The 23276-nt window shown below is 35.6% G+C and overlaps 2 protein-coding genes across 4 annotated transcripts in view; one reads left to right on the forward strand and one right to left on the reverse strand.

Annotated features, from left to right (window-relative positions):
- LRRD1 (leucine rich repeats and death domain containing 1) overlaps nucleotides 1–7234 on the forward strand; it is a 35362-nt gene extending 28128 nt beyond the window's left edge. For all 3 annotated transcript variants that reach the window (XM_082692608.1, XM_082692607.1, XM_082692609.1), the window contains 3 exons: nucleotides 3795–3956; nucleotides 6012–6129; nucleotides 7020–7234. In XM_082692608.1, the coding sequence (XP_082548734.1) occupies nucleotides 3795–3956; nucleotides 6012–6129; nucleotides 7020–7206 (467 nt within the window). In that variant the 3' untranslated portion in view covers nucleotides 7207–7234. The remainder of the gene's footprint in view (nucleotides 1–3794; nucleotides 3957–6011; nucleotides 6130–7019) is intronic.
- ANKIB1 (ankyrin repeat and IBR domain containing 1) overlaps nucleotides 1–23276 on the reverse strand; it is a 261525-nt gene that overhangs the window by 236565 nt on the left and 1684 nt on the right. Inside the window, exon 2 of the mRNA XM_082692603.1 lies at nucleotides 19434–19519. The gene's annotated coding sequence lies outside the window, so the exon portion shown is untranslated. The remainder of the gene's footprint in view (nucleotides 1–19433; nucleotides 19520–23276) is intronic.

Consider the following 23276-nt stretch of genomic DNA (forward strand, 5'->3'; position numbering starts at 1 on the left):
TCCCTTCCTCTCTCCTACTGTGATCTCTCTCTGTCAAATAAATAAATAAAATCTTAAAAAAAAAAAAGAAAATCACAAAGGATCTACAAAAAAAAGCCTCTTGAACTCGTGAGTTTAAGCAAGATTGCCATATACAAAGTTAATTTACAAAAGTCAGCTGTTTTTCTAGTAAATGTATTCTACCAATGAATGATTGATAAGTGAATGCTTTTAAAAGTACCACTTAAAATAACACCAAAAAAACATAAAATAGGTAAAAATCTGACCAAGTATATGTAAGGTCTATATGCTTAAAACTATAAACAAGACTTAAATACAGAGAAATACAGTACTCATAAATTGGAAGACTTTATATTATTGATATGTCACTTTTCTCCAACTTATTTTTAAATTCAACTCAATTCCAATATACATCCCAGTAAAGTTTTTTATTTCAGAATGCAATGAGCTAATTCTAAAATTTATATAAAAGGTAAAAGAAATAGAATAGCCAAAATTATTTTGAAAAAAAGAACAAAGTTGAAGGACTCATATGAACGGATTTTTTAAAAAATTTATTTTCAGCATAACAGCATCATTATTTTTTCACCACACCCAGTGCTCCATGCAATCCTGATTTTTAAGCTTTATCAAAGGGTATGGTAGTCAAGACTGTACAATTGGCAAAATGACAGACATAGATCAATGGAACAGAATAGACAGTGTAGAAACAGACCCATGCATTTATGGTCAATAGATTTTTGACAAATATGTGAATGTAATCCAATGTAATTTTCAACAACTGGTGCTAGAGCCAGATGGTCACAAGCCCAAAATAAACAAAATAAAATAAAATAAACTGCAACATTAAAAACAAAACAAAACAAAACAACTTTATCCACACCACATACCATATAAAAACCAACTGAAAATGAATCACAGACCCTAAATGTAAAAAGCTAAAATGGGGGGCGCCCGGGTGACTCAGTTGGTTAAGAGGCTGCCTTCGGCTCGGGTCGTGATTCCGGGGTCCTGCGATCGAGCCCCGCGTCAGGCTCTCAGCAGAGAGCCTGCTTCTCTCTCTGCCCCTCTCTCTGCCACTCTGCTTCTCTCTCTGCCCCTCTCCCTGCCACTCTGCTTATTTGTGCTCTCTCTCTAGCTGTCAAATAAACAAATAAAATATTTTAAAAAAAAAAAAGCTAAAATGGTAAAACTGCTAGATAAAAATATAGAAGAAAATATTTTTAACTTTGGCAAAAATTTCTTAGACACAGCACCAATATCATAATCCACAAAAAAAATGGACTTCATCAAAATTAGAAATCTCTGGGCGCCTGGTTAAGTGACTGCCTTCAGCTCAGGTCATGATCCTAGAGTCTCTGGATTGAGTCCCATATCACATCCGGGCTCCCTGCTCAGCAGGGAGTCTGCTTCTCCCTCTCCCACTCCCCTCTCATGCTCTCTCTCTCTGCCAAATAAATGAATAATATCTTAAAAAGATATTATTCATTTATTTGGCAGAGAGAGAGAGATCACAAGTAGGCAGAGAGGCAGGCAGAGAGAGAGGGAGAAACAGGCTCCCTGCAGAGCAGAGAGCCCCATCCAGGGCTTGATGCAGGGCTCGATCCCAGGACCCTGAGATCATGACCTGAGCTGAAGGCAGAGGCTTAACCCTCTGAGCCACCTAGGTGCCCCCTAAATAAAATCTTAAAAAAAAAAAAAAATTAGAAACCTCTACCCTTCAAAAGGTGTTGCTGAAGACTGAAAAGAAAAGCCAGAGACCAGAAGAAAATATTTGCTGAATACATAAAAAGTAATTCTCAAAAGTCAATATTAAACAGTTGACTCAATAAAAATTGGCATAAATTTTGAACAAATACTTTACAAAGGATGTATATGAATGGCAAATAAGAACAAGGAAATATACTCAAATCACTAATCATGAGAGAAATGCAAATTAAATCTACAATGAGATTTTTTGTGTGTGTGCAAAAAGGAGCTTTTATTAAAGCGCTGGGATAGGACCTGTGCGCAGAAAGAACTGCTATAATGAAATCTTTCTCTTAGAATAACTGAAATTAAAATCTGACAATACCAAGAGCTATAACTGCAACTCTGATACAATGGTGGGAGGAATGCAAAATGATACACACTATGGAAAAGTTTCATAATTTCTCATAAAGTTATATATATATTTACCATACAATGCACCAATCACACTCTAGCTACACTTTAAAGTGAAATGTAAATTTATTATCAATAAGAAAAAACTGAGTGCAAATATATAGAGTGGTTTTATTCATAATCACCAAAAAGTGGAATCATTCAAAATGTCTTTTAGTTAGTGAATGGACGATGTATGTACATCCATTTAATGGAATATTTCTCATTAATAAAAAGGAACAAACTATTGGTACATCATTAAACACCAATAAAATAGCAAATGTATTATGTTAACTGAAAGAAGCCAGACCCTAAATACTAAATGTTATGACTTATATATATATTATACATAAGCATTAAAACATATATATTTATAGTTATGAGCTTATAAAGTACATTATAAAACCCCATATACATATATACATATATACATATATACATATATATATACATACACACTCCCAGAACAAATGAGCAAAAGTAGTATCCTGATCTTGATTTCTGAATGCCATTCTTCATTGAAAGGAACCATTTTAGCGCTATAAATAATATAGGGCTTCCTTTAGGGCTATAAATAATATAATTATAAATTTATAACTAATAGGCAAACTTATGGGCCAGTTCCTCTCTAAATGTTCCTCTAAACTGCAAAGTCTTACCTTGTTAGTCATCACAGTTTTACTTTTTATGTTCAGTTTATATTGGATTAAGGTGTCTTGAAAACATTACATTTTAGGGAAGTAGAGTCTGGTCCTTGAGGCTGGACCAGACTTAGTAACTCACTTACAAAAAATATACAGTACAGACAAGAAAAAAAAAGCAAAACATTATGCCAGAGAACCCTGGCAAGACACTGTTTTAGCCAAGGGATCAAACGTAACATTGCTAGTAATGTCATATGGGTATCAGGTACCCTTGCCATGATGTGATGAGAGCTCTTCACCTCTGTGGTATTCTTTCCAGAAACCCATCACCCTAATCTAATCATGAGAAAATAGATAAACTTAAATTAAGGAATATTCTACAAAAGTACCTAATCAGTACTGTTCAAATGTCAAGATCATGAAAAATAAGGAAAGACTGAGCAATTGTGTCTCAGACCAGAGGAGGCAAAGAAGTCAGAACCGTATGCAATGTGTTATCCTGGAATGGGTTTTAGAACAGAAAAGGACACTAAAAGAAAAAACTAATAAAATCCAAAATTGTCTGAAGTTTATTTAATAGTAATGTGCCAATGTATCTTAGTTTTGACAAATGTAATACAATAATGTGAGATGATAACATTAGGTGAAACTAAAACTGGATGAGGAATATACAATAATTTTCTACAATTTCTGTAACGTGCTGTAAATCTGAAATTATTCTTAATAAAAAGTTTATTTAAAAAATTGCCATCATACCTACTCTGTAAAGTCCTTTCATATATATAAGAGGACAGCTTCCTATTTCATTTTGCCATCCTCTGAGAGAAAAGAACCACAGCTCTGTTTCTATATTTCCTTCTTCTCACTCCTAGCAAGGAAACAAAGTTTCTATTTGGTTTATCTGTCTGCAGCAAGACACAGTAAATGCCCTATAAGTAGTTGTTACTTATCTTCAGATTTTTCTTTATGCAGAAAGGTATACTTCAATTATAACTTCTTTTCTACTAGGAAATAATCTGACAGTTCTGCCTAATGGTATCCACAACCTTTTTTCACTGAAGGAGATAAATTTTGATGATAACCCCTTGCTGAGACCTCCAATGGAAATCTGTAAAGGAAAACAATTGTATACTATTGCACACTATCTACAGAGGGCAGATCAAAGAGATGGTAGGTGATGAGTGAGTGACCTACTAGCTTGTAAGTCATTTTCTAGTATCGTCTATAAATTAAGAGATTGTGTGCTTTCATTAGAGGTTTTCAATCTGGCAGAGACATTAAAGCATTTATCATCTCCCTTTTCTGAAGGTTAGTTGTTTATTTTTATAATTCAGATTATTTAATCTGGGTCTACACAAACTAAACCATTGAAAACAGGCAAACCCAAATGGAGGGCCAGGCTGCTATCCATTTATTGGCCTCAATACCCTTCCACAGTTTTCTCATCATGGTTGTGCTGACTTAAATATCCCACACAAAAACTTCTTCCTGGGTTCTGATCTGTAGCACCACATGTAGTTGCTCTAAAACTCTCATCTGGCCTTGAAGAAAATGCCTAGATCTTTTCCAGAGAAGCCAGTCAGCTTTTGGCCCATTATGATCACCTGTCTGCAGTTGTGGGTAGTCTTCATTCTTTGCCCTTAAACATTTCTTTGGTTGTCTCTGATTATTTCAGAGAGCAGGTCCATTTTCTTTAAGATCCTTCCACTGCACCAGATGGAGACTGGTCTCTCCAAGCCTCTGGCATAGAAATTTCTTTCTTTAGGGCTAAGTTCCCAAAAACTAAGTTTTCTTCTGGGACTCTAATTATGCTTCTCACTGTCAATCCTTAGATTGGACCCAGAGTTTGGTCCTCCAATTCAAAGAGTACTTAAGAAGTATTAAATCATTTTAGTAAGTATGGATCCAGATTTGGGGGAAGTACACAAAACCATCCTTCTACATCATTCTAATATGTTCCCTGTGTGTAATCAGTTTATGTCAGCATAATCTCATAGTCTAGTGAGATGGTCACTAATAATGTACAGTCAGTCCTCTTTAAGCCATGGGCGTGGTTACTAGTTAGAAGTTTCTTTAAGAATTGGGCCTCATTGATGAAAGGAAACTAAGAGATAAAATTAAAAGCTATAGTAGCTGTTTTTTCTAATTACTTCTATAATTTAGAAGTCTCCAAGAATCCATAAAGTATTCCTATTAGGTAATAGGAAGAGAATATAGAGAAGTGGCAATAGATAAAGTTGGCAAAAATAAGAGAACCCTAGCCATTTATATCCTTTCTTTATATCCAAGAGGCCTTCATATTCCAGGCACCCAAAGAGAGTGGAGAGGAAGTCATCATGGGAGATATATTTATTCTCTGGTTAACAAAGAACATGGGGTTCCTTCCTTGAAATTTTGCTTAGGACATTGGGCTTTCATCTATATCATTAGCATACAATCTAGTCTTAGGGACTGAGATGATTACAGAGGGGTGGGAGATTGCTAGTTCTTGAAAATTCCCAAAGTACCTTAACAGTAACAAAAAATAGATCTAGGGACACCTGAGTGGCTCAGTGGCTTAGGCTGCTGCCTTTGGCTCAGGTCATGATCCTAGGTCCTGGGATCGAGGCCCGCTTCGGGCTCCTTGCTTGACCGGGAGCCTACTTCTCTCTCTGCCTCTGCTTGCCACTCTGCCTGCTTGTGTGTGCGTGCTCTCTCTCTCTCTCTCTGATAAATAAATAAATAAAATCTTTTTTTTTTTTAATAGATCTAGTTCAAATTATCTAGAAGCTTTTCTTAAAAAAAAATAACTAAAAACTCTCTACTTATATCTAAGCCAGCATTCATTAAATAAAGTGATTTGATATAAAATATACATACATATACTATATTTATAGTAGATGTAAACTTGGTTTTTTTAAAGATGGTACATAAAGAAGCTATAATTAAAGCTAGAATCAAAGGATTCTATCAAATCCTCAAGGAAATAAAGAGAGATTTTGAAAATCACTTTGAAGTTGCTTATAATATATTTTTAAATGGCCATTACATGTTGATTATTCAGATTTTGGAAGAAAATAGAACAAATGCTTCAAATTTCAGTTTGTATATTGGGTGTACATCTTACTTTTCAATTTTACTTGACATAAATATTTGAATTAAGGGACCGAGATATAATAATAATGCAAAATAGAGTATGTTTTTTTTAAAAGAAATGACTTGAAATTTTTTTATGTTCAAATGTAGAGAAAATCCTAGAGAAGATCTTCAACATAGTTGCCAATAACATCACTGAAACAAATTTTAAGTTTTTGTGTCAAAAATTAAACCTGGTCATCTCAGAAACAGATATTTCTGCAAAGAGGTATGTATGTAGAACAACAGGCAGTATAAGCTTATTCTCATGTTCTGATTTATATCATTTTGAAAATATAGGGTTTGAAACATCATTTTTTTTTTTTAAAGATTTATTTATTTATTTATTTGACAGAGAGAGATTACAAGTAGGCAGAGAGGCAGGCAGAGAGAGAGAGGAGGAAGCAGGCTCCCTGCTGTGCAGAGAGCCTGATGCGGGACTCGATCCCAGGACCCTAAGATCATGACCTGAGCCGAAGGCAGCGGCTTAACCCACTGAGCCACCCAGGCGCCCTTGAAACATCATATTAACATGAATTCTAATTTGCTATAAAAGACTCTGATGTTAGTTTATTATATAGTTGAGAACCATGTGGGTAATGTAGTTAAGAGTAAGGGCTCCCATGGCAGACTGCCTAGTTTTAAACTACAAGTAGTTTTGTGACCTTGGATAAGTCCCTTAACTTCTAGGTACTTCACTTTCTCCACTGGTAAAATGGATATAGTTACCTAAGAGAGCTGTCATGAGATCAAGTTATAAAACCCTGTAGTACTGTAGCAGTAATATACTGCCTTAGAATAAATAACCCATAATTATTGTTTTGAGATCCTGAGTATCTCTCTCTTAGAATTGAAAGTTAATTGAACTGATTTTCTACAAGGAAACAAGTGTTGGCATGAAGCTAATATCCACTATTTGCCAAGCTCTGTGTTAATTTTTATATGAACTATCTTCACCAATAATTTAATCTTCACTTCAAATTGGTGGTAGATTGATTTGAAATCAATTTCTGGTTCCAATCACTGGTAAATTGATTTGGAAACCTAGGTATGTAATTTTTAAGTAACTTAAATATTCTTAATTGGTAATTAAAATAATATTATCTTTAAAATTTTCAGCACTGTTTCATTAAGTGAGAGAGTCCGCCAAGCACTTGATAGGTGGAAAACGGATAGTAACAACTTGTCACTAACTACTGATGCTTTAAGAGACCAACTAACTCGGGCACTAACTATGATAGGAGCATATGAAATTATGGACAAAATAACAGCTTTAAAACTTTTTACATGTGCAATTAAATTTTGAACAGTGTATCCATAATAAAAACTGAGAACTTCTGATGTACATATAGAACTGAAACTGGATATAAATGAATTACATGTTATGCGTCTTTTCATGCATTCCTAAGAGATAATGACAATTTACGGCTATGACTTTAATGTTACCATAATAAAATATCACAGACACTGTTTTATATACTTGTTCTGTTACCTTGGAATTATGATAATTTTTAAAAAGTAATTTTTAATTTAAATAAAATTTAAATAAAATTTTTAATTTTATTTAATAAAATAATTTAAATAAAATTAAATAAATTAATTTAAATAAAATTATTTAAAGTAATTTAAAAATTCTTTGTTATACAATGTCTTTATACAACCCAAGATTTATCGGTAATAAGGTCATTTGTATCTTGTTGGAGTTACAAAGCACAGTAATTTTGTTTTAGATGCCAGTTTAAAACCTGAAATGAATGTACTATCCCTACTGTTCCTCCATCAGGAACAGGATAGCTCTGTTAAGCATAAAGCATAGCCATGGTTAGTAATCCTCTACAGATCTCTCTCCACTTTTAATGGGGTTACATCCTGATAAACCCACTGTAACTTGAAAATAACAAAAGTTTATCCATTCACCTATTGGTGGACACTTGGGCTGCTTCCATAATTTGGCTGTTATTGATAGTGCTGCTACAAACATAGGGGTTCATGTATCCTTTTGAATTAATGTTTTTTTTGGGGGGGGGTAAATACCCTGTAATGTGACTACTGGATCATAGGGAAGTTCCATTTTTAACTTTTAAAAAAAAAAAAATTTTTTTTTGGGCGCCTGGGTGGCTCAGTGGGTTAAGCCGCTGCCTTCGGCTCAGGTCATGATCTCGCGTCCTGGGATCGAGTCCCACATGGGGCTCTCTGCTCAGCAGGGAGCCTGCTTCCTCCTCTCTCTCTCTGCCTGCCTCTCCAACTACTTGTGATTTCTGTCTGTCAAATAAATAAATAAAATCTTTAAAAAAAATAAAAAAAATTTTTTTTTAAAGATTTTATTTATTTATTTGACAGAGATCACAAGCAGGCAGAGAGACAGGCAGAGAGAGGAAGGGAAGCAGGCTCCCTGCTGAGCAGAGAGTGCGATGCGGGGCTCAATCCCAGGACCCTGGGATCATGACCCGAGCCGAAGGCAGAGGCTTAACCCACTGAGCCACCCAGGTGCCCCCCATTTTTAACTTTTTGAGGAAGCTCCGTACTGTTTTCCTCAGTGACTACACCAGTTTACATTCCCATCAACAGTGCACAAGGGTTCCTAGAGACCAAGCAAAACTGTTTTGTCAAAACTCTTTCCACTGCAAAGATTAGAACCTTTATCTAGGTAAGCTAAAAAAAACAGAAAGGAAAACCTGCTCCTGTAACTAAAGCCAGAGAAGACCCAGGTGAAACTAGTTTTGTGTTAAGTGTGAGAAAGAAAGTGCATTGTGTTTCGGCTCTGGGCGCAAAAACTGTTTAAAATCATTTTATTAAAATTCTAGTGTACTAAGAGAAGAGAAGAGAATAGTTAAAACTGTAGTTTTTAGAGTGTGCGAATATAATGCATCTTAAAAAAAAGTTTGTGAGGCTTACTGTTGAATAATCTACATAAACAGATACAATTCAAAACCTTATGTAATTTTCACAATTACTATTGTGTGACTTTTCTGATTTAGCTAAGCAACTTTCACAAACATCTGAAGCAATAAAATCAATTAAAAGTTTCATTTCTGTAACAGAAAAAGTAAATCAGTAACTTATTTGTGCTAAGAAAATTTTTATCTTGTGAAAAGTAGGTTGTCAAAACAAAAATGCATTTCTTTGGCTTTCTATCTAGCTAACACATTTTTAAAAAGATTTTATTTATTTATTTGACAGAGAGAGGCAGAGAGGCAGAGAGAGAAGGGGAAGCAGGCTCCCTGCTGAGCAGAGTGGGGGGGGGGGCTCGATCCCAGGACCCTGAGATCATGACCTGAGCCAAAGGCAGAGGCTTAACCCACTAAGCCACCCAGATGCCCCCAGCTAACAAATTTTATTGATAAAAAGTTAATTTCCATTCTTAAAGAGGAAGTTAGTATAAATTTTTTTTTCCTAAAGAATAAGGGCTTTCTGCTTTTTTGTCACACCTACATTCAGAAACTGAGCAGTATCAGGATGCTTTGCTTTTCACCTGTCTCAGATTCTATTTTCATTTTCTCAGGCTCTTCTCTGTGACATAAGATGCCTGTTGGTAGCTCACAAATAAGAAGTTGATTTATTTCTTTGTATCTAGTATTCTAGAAAAGGAGTCCAAATAGCTTGGTTTGTATTGATATATCTTAGTAGATTATAACCAGAACAGGTAAGTATCTTCTTTTATACCTAATCTTTTTACAATACTGATGATAAAGAAAGACAAATTTAAGCACCAGGAAAAGGCAGTTGTTCATCCTAAAGCTTAGAACATAGCACAATCCACCCATTCATGCCCGGCTAGGTTAGGTTGTATGTGGTTACAGCTACTGCTATTCTCTACAACAAACCCTTTCCTTTATTTTCCTTCTTGGCATCCTATCAGACTACATCTCCAAGCTTCCCTTGTGATTATATAGGGCTCCTGTGATTGACTTCTCTGAATGAAATCTAGGCAGAAATGATGGAAGTTGCTTTTAGACCTAGCTCCTAAACAGACATTCCATTCCCAGTCTGGCCGGAGATCCTGGGCAATGAAGACCCACAAAACTAGGAAGTCCCACTCCCTGAGTCTCAACTCGGAAGACAGCCCCTCAACTAGGCATAGCTCTTTTGCACTGCTGAATAAGTGAGAAATAAATTCTTAGTGAGGGTCTGAGGTTTTGGGGTATTTCGTTATAATAGTTACCCTACCCTAACGATAGGGTTAGGGCAGATAGGGAATAGGGCAGATGAAGGACTGTCCTAGTGCCAAAGTTGTGGAAAAGAAACAGAGATTTGTAAGCATTCTATGATGTAATAAATACCCTCATCTTGGGATTCCTCCTTATTGGTAGAATTAAAGGAAGAATTAGAAAAACTAAGAGAAAGCTGAATTTTCTATACAAGTCACCAAAAGAAAAGTGTTTGGTATATAGAAGATACTTAATCTAATAACAGCTATTAATAGAGTTCCATTTAACATTTAAACATTTTAAGTCCTATTAATCTTTAGGACTATTACTATGCCCTATGAAACATAGCTGAATTTTCCAGTTTACCTTGGATTATTATCACGTGTGCTATACCTCTATTTTATTATATTTTAATTTGAAAACATGATGAAACAACAGTAAAATAAGCAGGAAACAACATAATAGCAATTAAATCTGGGGGGACTGAGACAACACTTTATTTATTTATTTTTTTGCTTATTTGTTCTATTCATTTTTTCCCCAATAAATATGTTACAAAAAGAATAAAAAAGAAGTCACATAATCCTATTCTCTTAACACAGCCAATTTAATGTTTGCAAGTTATCTTTCACCTTGTATTTATAACCATATACATATAGTTTGTTTCATATAACAAACAAATATACTGGGATTTGGAACCAAACAATTTTGCATCTCTGCTCTGCACCTAATTAGCTACTTCATCTTGCGAAAGTCATTTAGTCTTTGCCTTGATTTTTCCCATCTGACAAAAAAAAAAAAAATTCCCAGGGTGTTGTATTTTAATGAGGACGTAATGTATATAATGGATTAAATGCAAAAAAATCAAAACAGTGTCTAGCACATGTGTTTTTATTATTAGCAACTATTAATATATATTAAAATTTTATCTTATCATACTTCCCCATTTTCCTATGTGGTCTTCATAATTATTTTGGTAGCTATTCCATCTGTTCTTTAATATTCCATCATGAAATATAGTAAGAAAGTACAGTTGACCCTTGAACAATGTGAGGTTGGGTGCTCGCCCTCAGTGCAGTTGAAATCTGTATATAATTTTTTAATTCCCCAAAACTTAACTACTAATAGCCTACTGCTAAGCAGAAGTCTTACCAATAACAGTGGATTAATGCATATTTTATATGTTATATGTATTATATATTGTATCCTTACAATAAAGCCACCTAGGAGAAAAGAAAATGTTATTAAGAAAATCATAATGAGGGGCACCTGGGTGGCTCAGTGGGTTAAGCCGGTGCCTTCGGCTCAGGTCATGATCTCAGGGTCCTGGGATCGAGTCCCACATTGGGCTTTCTGCTCAGCAGGGAGCCTGCTTCCCTCTCTCTCTCTCTGCCTACCTCTCCATCTACTTGTGATTTCTCTCTGTCAAATAAATACATTAAAAAAAATCATAAAGAAGAGAAAATACATTTTCAGTACTGTACTGTATTTATAAAAAAAATCCAGGGCGCCTGGGTGGCTCAGTGGGTTAAGCCGCTGCCTTCGGCTCAGGTCATGATCTCGGCGTTCTGGGATCGAGTCCCGCATCGGGCTCTCTGCTCAGCAAGGAGCCTGCTTCCTTCTCTCTCTCTGCCTGCCTCTCTGCCTACCTGTGATCTCTCTCTGTCAAATAAATAAATAAATAAATAAAATCTTAAAAAAAAAATCCACATATAAGTGGACCCATGCAATTCAAAACCATGTTATTCAATGGTCAACTGTGGTCTAAAAATGTTGGGCAGTTGGCATTTAAGTTGCTTCCAATACTTGACTTAATTGACACTACTGCATTAAACATCTTTTTTTCAAAATTTTTATTGCAGTAAAATACACATAGCAAAATTTACTGTTTCAACCATTTGTAAGTATATAGTGCAATGGTGTTAAATATACAGTGCAATGGTATTAAATATATTGAACAATGTTGTGTGATCATCTCTATCATCTCCATAACTTTCATCTTATAACACTGACACTCTATACTCATTAAATAGTAACTCCCCATTCCCCCTTTCCCTTAACCCCTGACATCAATCATTCTTCTGTCTCTATGATTCTGATTACACTAAGTACTTCATGTAAGTGGAATCACACAATATTTATGTTTTTATGACTGGCTTATTCATTTACAGTTAAAATAATCACTGATGGGAGATTAAAACGTCTACCTTTTGTTTTTTGTTTTCTACATGCTTTAGAGCTTTTCTGACCCTTATTTCCTGCCTTACATTCTTCTTTTGTGTTTAGCTGATTTTTTTTGCAGTGAATTGTTAACATTCCCTTCTTATTTACTTTCATGTTCCATATCTATTTTTTCTTTACGGTTACTATGGGGATTACATTTAACATGCTAAAGTTGTAACACTCTAATTTGCATTTATACCAGCTTAACTTCAATAGCATGCAAAACCTCTGCTTCTTGAGAGCTCTGTCCCTGCTCCTTTTGGTTGTTACGTCACAAAATTATGTATTTCCACAATGTGTGCCCCAAGACATAAATTAATAATTCTTTTAAAGCATAAATCTCTTAAATATGTATAGAAAACAGAATGTAGAGTTACAAACCAGTTACAATAATGCTTGCTTTTAGACTATTTGTTTTTTAATGTATTAATCTCTTAATTCATGTAAAAAACAAAAAGTAGAGTTACAAACCAAATACTAACCTATGTATTGAGGCCACAATTACCCTGATACCAAAACCAGATAAAGAGATGACAAACAACAACAACAACAACAAAATAAAACAAACAAACAAAAAAACCCCCAGAACTATAGGCCAATATCTCTGATGAACATAGATGCAAATATCCCTAGCAAACCAAATCTGATAATACATTTGCCACAATCAAGTGGGATTTATTCCTGGGATGTGAGGGTGACTCAATATTTGTAAATCAATCAATGTGATACATCACATCAACAAGAGAAAGAATAAAGATAATATGATCATTTCAGTAGATGTAGAAAAAGCATATGACAAGTTGCACCATCCATTCAAGATAAAAACCTCTTAAGAAAGTAGGATTAGAGAAAACATCATACTCAATGGTGAAAAACTGAGAGCTTTCCCCCTAAGGTCAGAAACAAGACAAGGATGTCCACTCTCACCACTTTTATTCAACAGAGTACTAGGAAGTCCTAGCCACAGCAGAAAAGAAAAAAAAAGAAAAGGCATCCAGATTGCTAAGGGAGAAGTAAAACTTTCATTATTTACAGATGGCATGATACTATATACGGAGAACCCTAAAGACCCCACCAGAATACTACTAGAACTGATAAATTAATTAAGTTTCAGGACACAAAATCAATATACAGAAATCCTTTGTATTCCTATATACTAATAATGAATCAGTAGAAAGAGAATTTAAGAAAACAATCTCCCCCCCCAGAAAAAAACAATTGCATTTACAACTATACCAAAGATCATAAAATACCCAGGAATAAAATAGACAATTGTAAAACACTGATGAAGGAAATTGCTGACCACATAAATGAATGGAAAGATATTCCATGATCATAGATTGGAAGAACCAATATTGTTAAAATGTCCATACTACCCAAAGCAATCTACAAATCTATCAAAATACCAACAGCATTTTTCAAAGAACTAGAACAAACAATCCTTAGATTTATAGAGAACCACAAAAGACCCTGAATAACCAAAACAATCTTAAAAAAGAAAAACAAAATTGGAGGTGTCAAAAATCCCAGATTTCAAGATACACTACAAAGCTATAGTAATCAAAATAGTATTGTAGTGGTACAAAAATAGACACATAGATTATCCGAACAGAATAGAGAGCCCAGAAATAAACCCAAAATAATATGGTCAATTAACCTTTGACAAAGGAGGCAATATCTAATGGGGAAAAGACAGTCTCTTCAACAAATGGCGTTGGGAAATTGGACAGGTAAATGTAAAAGAATTAAACGGGCCACTTTCTTACACCATACACAGAAATAAACTCAAAATGGCTTAAAGACCTAAATGTGAGGGCGCCTGGGTGGCTCAGTTCGTTAAGCAACTGCCTTTGGCTCAGGTCACGGTCCCGGAGTCCTAGGATTGAGTCCCGCATCAGGCTCCCAGCTCCATGGGGAGTCTGCTTCTCCCTCTGACCTCTCTCCTCTCATGCTTTCTCTCACTGTCTCTCTCTCAAATAAATAAATAAAATCTTAAAAAAAAAAAAAAGACCTAAATGTGATACTTGAAACCATAAAAATCCAAGAGCACAGGCAAGTAATTTCTCTGACATTGGCCACAGCAGCATTTTTCTAGATCTGTCTCTTAAGGAAAGGGAAACAAAAGCAAAAATAAATTAATGGGACCACATCAAAATAAAAGTTTTTGCACAGTGAAGGTTAAAAAAGACAACCTATTGAATGGGAGTAGACATTTGCAAATGATGTATTCAATAAAAGTTGAGTATTCAAAATCTAGAAAGAACTTATACAACACAACAGCAAAGCAAAGAAACAATCCAATTAAAAAATGGGCAGAAGACATGAATACATGTTTCTCTAAAGAGGAAATACAGATGGCCAACAGACACAAGAAATGGTGCTCAACATCACTGATCATCAAAACCACACTAATCAAAAATCAACCAGCAAATCAAAACCACACTATCACTTTATACTTATCAGAATGGCTAAAATCAAAAACAGAAGAAACAAGTGTTGTAAAGGATATAGAGAAAAAGGAACCTTGTTTTGGTGGGAATACAAACTTGTATTCACTGAGGAAAACAGGATTCCTCAAAAAATTGAAAACAGAATTATCATATGATTCAGTAATTCAATCCAATAATTACACTACTGAGTACCCCAAAAATATAAAAACACTAATTTATATATAATATAAATATAAAAACACTAAAATATAAAAACACTAATTTATATATAATATAAATATAAAAACACTAATGCTGCCATGTTCATGGCAGCATTATTTACAATAGCCAAATAATGGAAGCAGCACAAGTGTCCATCAATAGACGAACAGATGAAGTAGTACTATATATGTATGCGTATATCTCTATCTACCTACCTATCTGTCATGGACTATTACTCAGTAATAAAAAAGAATGACATCTTGCCATTTGAAACAACAAGGATGGATCTAGAGGGTATAAAGGTAAGTGAAATAAGTCTGTCAGAGAAAGCCAAATACCATATGATTTTACTCATATGTGGAGTTTAAGAAACAAAACAAATGAGAAAAAAGGAACAAACCAAAAACAGACTCTTTTTTTTTTTTTTTAATTTTATTTATTTGTCAGAGAGAGAGTGAGTGAGAGCGAGCACAGGCAGACAGAGTGGAAGGAAGAGTCAGAGGGAGAAGCAGGCTCCCTGCGGAGCAAGGAGCCCAATGTGGGACTCGATCCCAGGACGCTGGGATCATGACCTGAGCCGAAGGCAGCTGCTTAACCAACTGAGCCACCCAGGCGTCCCTAAAAACAGACTCTTAACTATAGAAAACAAACTGATGGTTACCAGAGGGGAGGTGGGGGGGGGATGGGTGAAATAGCTGAAGGGGATTAATAGTATATTTATTTTTTAAGATTTTATTTATTTGACAGAGAGAGATCACAAGCAGGCAGAGAGGCAGGCAGAGAGAGAGAGGGAAGCAGGCTCCTTGCTGAGCAGAGTCTGATGTGGGGCTCGATCCCAGGACCCCGAGATCATGGACTGAGCCAAAGGTAGCAGCTTAACCCACTGAGCCACCCAGGCGCCCCAATAGTATATTTATCTTGACGAGCACAGAATAATACATAGAATTGTTGAATCACTATGTTGTACTTATCTAATATAATATTCTATGTTAACAATACTGGAATAAAAATAAAATAAAATACTGGGAAAGGATCTTGGGATCAAGCCCCACGTCGGGCTCCCTGCTCAGTGGGTAGCCCTCTTCTCCCTCTTCCCCTGCCTACAGCTCCCCCTGCTTGTGTGCTCTCTCTCTGTGTCAAATAAATAAATAAAAATCTTTAAAAGAAAAAAAAAAAAAAAAAACATGTATTTACCATTCGCCATCTCAGTGCCCTGACAGGCAGTTGTGCACATGTTCCTGGAGCACCCTGCACAAAACCTGCAGGAACCAGGGGTCAGTAAAAGGACTCTGTCCTCCAAATATCAGATATGTGAGCTCTTCTTGCTGATTGCTGCTTTTTCTTTTTTAAGAGAGAAAGCAGGAGGGGGGCAGAGGGAAAGGAAGAGACATAATCTTAAGCAGGCCCCTGGAGCCTGACATGGGGTTCCAAGCTGAAACCAAGAATCACACGGTGAACCAGGTGAGTCACGCAGTTCACCCATTGCTGCTTCTAAACAGAGAAGTGCAGACAAAAGGTGGGTGGCCATTGCTGCACTCCCACCAATTGTTGCAAGCCCCTCCCCCCTCTAGGCCACATGACTTCCCTGGGATTTAAAGCTCTGATACACTTCTCTCATTCCTTCATTTTCCTCTCCTTCCTCTTTTGGGAGCCAGACATCAAAACTAGGACATTCAAAAACAACTGCATAGTTTAGGAAAATTAGAAAGTGAACAAATATGCTCCGGAAAGGCTCAGAAAAGACATTAAGTTTAAACCTCAGGCTGGTCCTCTACACAGAGTGTACAACAATCAAAACAAAAAGCAGCAGACCAAATTATTAGATCTAAATATCCTCTATGCGGCCAGTATTATCTTGATAACGAAAACACAAACAAAGACTTCCCAAGAAAGGGGCAGGTCAATATCCCTTATGAATACAGATGCAAAGATCCTCATCAAAATACAAGTAAACCAAATCCAGTAATTTACAAACAGAATTATATACCATGACCAGGTGGGATTTATTCCAGGAACACAAGGTTGGTTCAAAAAATAAAAATCAACCAATGTGATATGACATATTAAAAAAGGACAAAAACAACATGATCTTCTCAGAAGATACAGAAAAGGATTTGAAAAAAATGCAGTACTCCTGCAAGATAAAAACACTCAGCAAACTAAGACGAGGGGGAACTAACTCAATCTAATAAAGGTTATCTACAAAAAACTCATAGCTAGCATCATACTTCGTGGTGAAACACTGAATCCTTTTCTCTTAGTTTTAGGAACAAGATAAGGATGTCTGTTCTTACCACTTCTATCCACTACTGTGCTGGAGTTTTAAGCCATGGCAATTAGGCAAGAACAAGAATAAAATAAATCATATTGGAAAGGAAAAAATAAAACTATATTTATAGATGACATAATCTTGTACCTAGAAAATCTTGATGAACTATTAAAAACCTATTAGAACTAGTAAAGGAGAGTTCAGCAAGCTAGGAGGCTAGAAGATCAATTTATAAAATTTAACTGCATTTCTATGCAGTATCAGTGAGCAATTTGAAAATGCAATCAAGAAAATTATCCCATGCATAATATCAAAAAAATAAAACACTCATTAATACATTTAACAGGGGCGCCTGGGTGGCTCAGTGGGTTAAGCCGCTGCCTTCGGCTCAGGTCATGATCTCAGGGTCCTGGGATCAAGTCCCGTATCAGGTTCTCTGCTCAGCAGGGAGCCTGCTTCCTCCTCTCTCTCTGCCTGCTTCTCTGCCTACTTGTGATCTCTGTCTGTCAAATAAATAAATAAAATCTTTAAAAAAAAATAAATACATTTAACAAAAGAAGTGGAAGGCTTGAAAACAAAACAATTTACATTACTGAAAGAAATTAAAGAAGACCTAAATAAACGGAAAGGTGTCTATGTTCATGGATTGTAAGACTTAATGTTAAGAGGGCAATACTCCCCAAACTGATACACAGATTCAAAGCAATCTCTTTCTGTAGAAATTGATAAGCTGGTCCTAAAATTCATATAAAAATGAGGGACTCAGAAAAGTCAAAACAATCCTGAAAATTAATAACCAATTAACAATCCTGAAAATTGATAACCAATAATTTCAAACATAGAGGATTCAAGAAAAAATTCATATGTTGAAGCCTTTAACCTCAATGTGACTATATTTGGAGAGAGGGCCTGTAAGGAGCTGACAAAGGTTAAATGAGGTTATCACAGAGGGGCCTTGATCCAACAGGGCTGGTGTCCTTATAAGAAAAGGAAGAGACATGAGTTCTCTCCACCATGTAAGGATACCATGAGAAGGCAATCTATAAGCCAGAAAGTTCCTCTTGCCAGGAACTCAATCAGCTAACACGTTGATCTGGGAATTCTAGCCAGCACCGTAAGAATATTAAATTCTGTTGTTTACGCCAAAGAAAAAACAAACCCTCATATTTTGAAGTATGTGCTTTAGAAAATAACCACTGCTTCCATAATATTTGTGTGTTTCTTAAGATGATATCAGACCTGATGTGATACATTCTGGTAATATAGTCCTGGGGAGGTGAGTCGAAATTTGGTATGATATTCCTATGGGTAAGGAAGGGGCTCTTCTTGAAACTAGGGAATAAACTGAAAACTTATTGTCAAATCACATAAAGAAGAAATCAGAAGTCCATGATCTGTATCTGAAACCCTCAGAATATTTTTGCCATCAGAATTTTTTCACATCGTAAAAATGAAAGACATGCAGATTCTGTATGTTTTTAACACTCAGCAGAACCTAGGGTCTGACCCCATTATTAAACAATCCTTCCGCGGTGAAACATATGAGTACCCACACTACATGGGATAAATAGAGATTATAAATGTCCTCCTAATCAAATTAGGTCTGTTTTGATGCCATGACTTTGTACCACACTTCCAAATAAAAACTGTCTCAAGAGTTTATTAGTATTTCTCTCTGTGGCTAAAGAGTTATGGACCTGTGGGATTGAAAAGGCTGGTTTGGAATGGAAGATGTCAACTCTTGTCTCTTATTGGACTTTTTTCTCTTGGTCCTAACTTGCAAAGAAGACAGATTACTAGTTTATCTTCTGGCTGAGCGGTGGGGCACAGAGAATAGGGTAGAGTCTATGAGCCCAAAACTCAAACAGGCCTAGTTTTCTGTTAGTCTCACATTTCAATTCCTTTTGTTAATCTTTAGGTCTATAGTGATTTCATAGTCTCGTCTCCTAAGAAAGATTTTCCTCTGTCTAGATACACTATGACATGACTATGACAAAACATTAAAGCCCACTAATTTTAATATTTTATTATATAAAAATAAATAAGAAGATAATGTAGATTATATATATTATATGTATAATTATATATAATAATTAATAAGAAGGTGAATCTTAAAGCAAGATTTGAGATAAGAAGATGAACTGTATCTTCCTTTCTTGTAGTTCTTCCATTTCCACTCTGGAGAATTTTGGGTTGATTACATTAAACTGGGCAATGGTCCTTTTACATTACTATCACTTACCTTCACAGTAAACTTTAAATCCATGAGCACTAACTACAAAATCAGTGGTCAAATGCTGTGAGAACAGCAGATGGAATCCTGTTAACCTAAAAACATACATAAAATTGTTAGAGTCCTATTTTACCTAACAGAGCTGAAAGAGCATTAAAAGTTATTTTATCAAGTTCCCAAGTTCCCAAGCTTTGTATAAATAAGTACATAAATGCACCCACATATATATAAATTTATAACATGTTAATTAGAAGTCACTCATTAAAAGAAATTGCTGTAAGTTTATATAAATAAACACTTATTTATGAATGTGTGTATATATTACTGAGAAGAAAAAGACTGTGGCACTTGAATAAGGATAGACACATAGATCAATGGAACAGAATTGAGGGTTCAGAATTAAACTCTTACATATACAGTCAATTGATTTTTGACAAGGGTGTTTGGATAATTCAATGGTGAAAGGACAGTCTTTTCAATAAATGATGCTGGGACAACTGAATATCCACATGCAAAAGAATGAATTTAAAGCCCTATTTCATACCATATACAAAAATTAACTCAAAATCCACCAAACTCCTTCATATGAAGTAAAACTATAAAAATCACAGAAGAGAACATAGGCATAAAACTACATGACCCTGGGTTAGGCAGTGGTTTCTACATATGACACCAAAGTGTAAGCAACAAAGAGAAAATAGTGATAATTTTCTCTGGCCTATTATTATAAAGATATAATTTCAAAGTTACCCAGATCTTTGTGTTACTGAAAAGTATCCATCAGGAATAGATAATCCTATTATTTCCAATGCTCTAGTTGGCAAGGTCTGAAGCCCTGAGGATGCACAATGGGAAAACCACTTCTTTCTGCATAATCACATACAGCACCATCTCTACTAAAAGCAATGGAATCTGTGTGAATTTAGCTGCATTTAGGAAAATGTTTCACTTCCTTTATTTGCCTTTGTCCCGGGCTGAAAGATATTCGTTCTTGGTGTGTGCGTTTGGTCCATAAGTTATCAAAAAACTACAGGAGAAATGAAGATGTACATCTTATTTCACACTGGCATAGGAACTTGAGGGTCTTAACTTGATGTGTCAAATGGGACAGCTTTGCTTAACTGCCTCTTACTGAAAAATTCAGACTTAGGGAAATGTTCTGTGTAATTGTGCCCTGTGAACTGCCCTTTTGGGGAGGGGCAGATTAGGGTTTGGGTGTGGGTGGGTTGCAGATCCTTGGGTGAAATAAATTTCTGTGGGTAGGGATTAGAATTCACTGAAATGGAGATTTTTTGACATTAGGGATTAAAGAAAACCACCTTCAGGGATGCCTGGGTGGCCCAGTCAGTTAAGCAACCAACTCTTGATTTTGGCTCAGGTCAGGATCTCAGGGTCCTGAGATCAAGCCCTGTGTCAGGCTCTATGTTGGGCCTGGAGCCTGCTTGAGATTCTCCCTGTCCCTCTGCTCTCATTCTCTTTCTCTCTCTAAAATACATAAATAAATCTTTTAAAAGAATAAAGAAAACCTCTTCAGTGAGGAGAAGCATAGTAGTAGATTTTCAAAAGGAAAGCCACGTAGTGTTCTGTGTCTATGAAGGAAACTAACTCCCGCTCCCCATGACATGTTTAACATTTTGTCCTTTTTCTTTAGAAACAGTCATGTTTCTAAAGATGGTTTTAGTTTGGATGGTTTTAGTTCTTTCAGGTTCTAAAATTTTACTTTGTTATCTACAGTCCTTCAGTAAAGTTGTAAAGGTAAGGTCATATGTCCAAAGTGTGGTTTTGGGGATTTTAAGGGAATCACCCTTCTTGTCAGAGCAGCATTTTATTGAGGAATTATGGGAAAGTGAGCAGAGGCTCAAGGCCAGGCTGAGAGGGAGAAGAGCTCTCTGGAGAAATGGCTGTAGTTTGTACTGTACTTAATATAATCCTCCTCCTTCCCCTTCCAAGTATATCTCAGGAAGATTACAGAAAGAAAAATTATTACTATTACTACTATTATTATTATTTTAAGAAAACATTTTCTGGGATGCCTGGGTGGCTCGCTGATTAAGCAGCTGCCTTTGGCTCCAGTCCTGACCCCAGGGTGCTCAGATTGAGCCCCATATCCAGTTCCTTTCTCGGTGGGAAGCCTGCTTCTCCCACTGCCTGTCACTTCTCCTCTTGTGTTTGCTCTCTCCCCTCCTTCTCTCTGTGTCAAATAAATAAAATCTCAAAAAAAAAAAGAAAAACATTTTCCAATAAAATTATCTTAGCTAATTTTCAGTCAAGCATCTTACTATTTAACTTTATATTTAAACAACAACAAAAAAAATTGGCATTGCTCACAAATGCTTATCACCCAGGATTTCAGTTCACAATAAGGAATTAAATTTAATTTCAATAACGTTAAGAGTGGTCTGATGAAAAGTATGGGCAGCACAGGAAAAAGATGAATTATCATACTCAACTAATAAGATAATAGTAGGGTTGAATCCATGGTGAATCAATAATCTCCCTTTTCATTTTATGATGTGCTTCTGAAATATTACTTTGGCAAACTCATATTAAAATAACAAAAGCTATGGCTATATAATAATGAGGACTACCTTGGAGTTATAATTAATCAAATGTCTTGTTTTAAAACTACTTCATAGGAAGGTCATACTGATGGTATGGGAGAACAAAATTGAAAGCCTCACAACTCATATGCTAGGTCAGCAGTTTACAAACTTTTTGGTTTCAGGAGTCTTTCACAATCTCATAAATTATTAAGAACCCTAAAGAACTTTAAAAAAATATGTATATCTATACATATTTACAGTAATACAAATTAAGGTAGAGAAATAAAAATATTTATTAAAAATAACAAGCCCATGTTAATATAAACAATGCATTTTAATGAACATAGTTATGTTTTCAAATAAAAGAAAATAGTGAGTGGGGCACCTGGGTGGCTCAGTTGGTTAAGCCTCCAACTCTTCATTTTGGCTGATGATCTCAGGGTGGTGAGATCAAGCCCCCATGGGATTCTGTGGTGGATGTGGAAGCCTGCTTAGGATCATCTCTCACTCTTCCTGCCCCTCCCCCTATTGCCTGTGCTCATTCTCTCTAAAAAAAAAAAAAAAGAAGTGAAATACATGGTGCTACTTCAGATTTTTGCAGATCCCTTTACTGCCTGGCTAAATGGAAAATAGTTGAATTCTCATATGTGCTTCTGTATTCAATCATGTCCATTGTTTGTGTTGAATTATATAAACTTCACACAGCTATATAGTTGGAAAAGGCAGGAATATTTTAATAACTTTTCCAGATAGGGGCACCTGGGTGGCTCAGTGGGTAAAGCCTCTGCCTTCGGCTTGGGTCATGATCCCAAGGTCCTGGGATGGAGCCCCACATCAGGCTCTCTGCTCTGTCTCTCTCTGCCTGCCTCTCTGCCTACTTGTGATCTCTGTCTGTCAAATAAGTAAATAAAATCTTAAAAAAAAACCAAAAACTTTTCCAGATAATTATAGGTAATTTTCTTTATAAGTGGTAGTATCTTAAAAGTTAGTGACAATGTAGAATCTAGAGGTATATCAATGAACTTTTTATATTCTATGAAAATCTTTTGGTCTAACTTGTACTTTCAAAAAATATTTTACCCATGCATGATTTGGTAACATCATGCATTTCATTTGAAAATACTGGTTCAATGAATTTTGCAAAGATTCTAACGTTGACACATTTTATTACACAAAATCCTTTTGTTACTAAATTTTCCTCTGCAGAAAAGTCTCAAGAATTAGTTATGTTGTCAAGTTTACATTAGTATCTAAGTTTTCTAAAATTCTTAATTTTTATTTGAAAGTTTGTTTTTTGAGAGAGAGAGAG

Source organism: Mustela nivalis (assembly GCF_964662115.1).
Source record: "Mustela nivalis genome assembly, chromosome: 12".
NCBI classification, from domain to species: Eukaryota; Metazoa; Chordata; class Mammalia; order Carnivora; family Mustelidae; genus Mustela; species Mustela nivalis.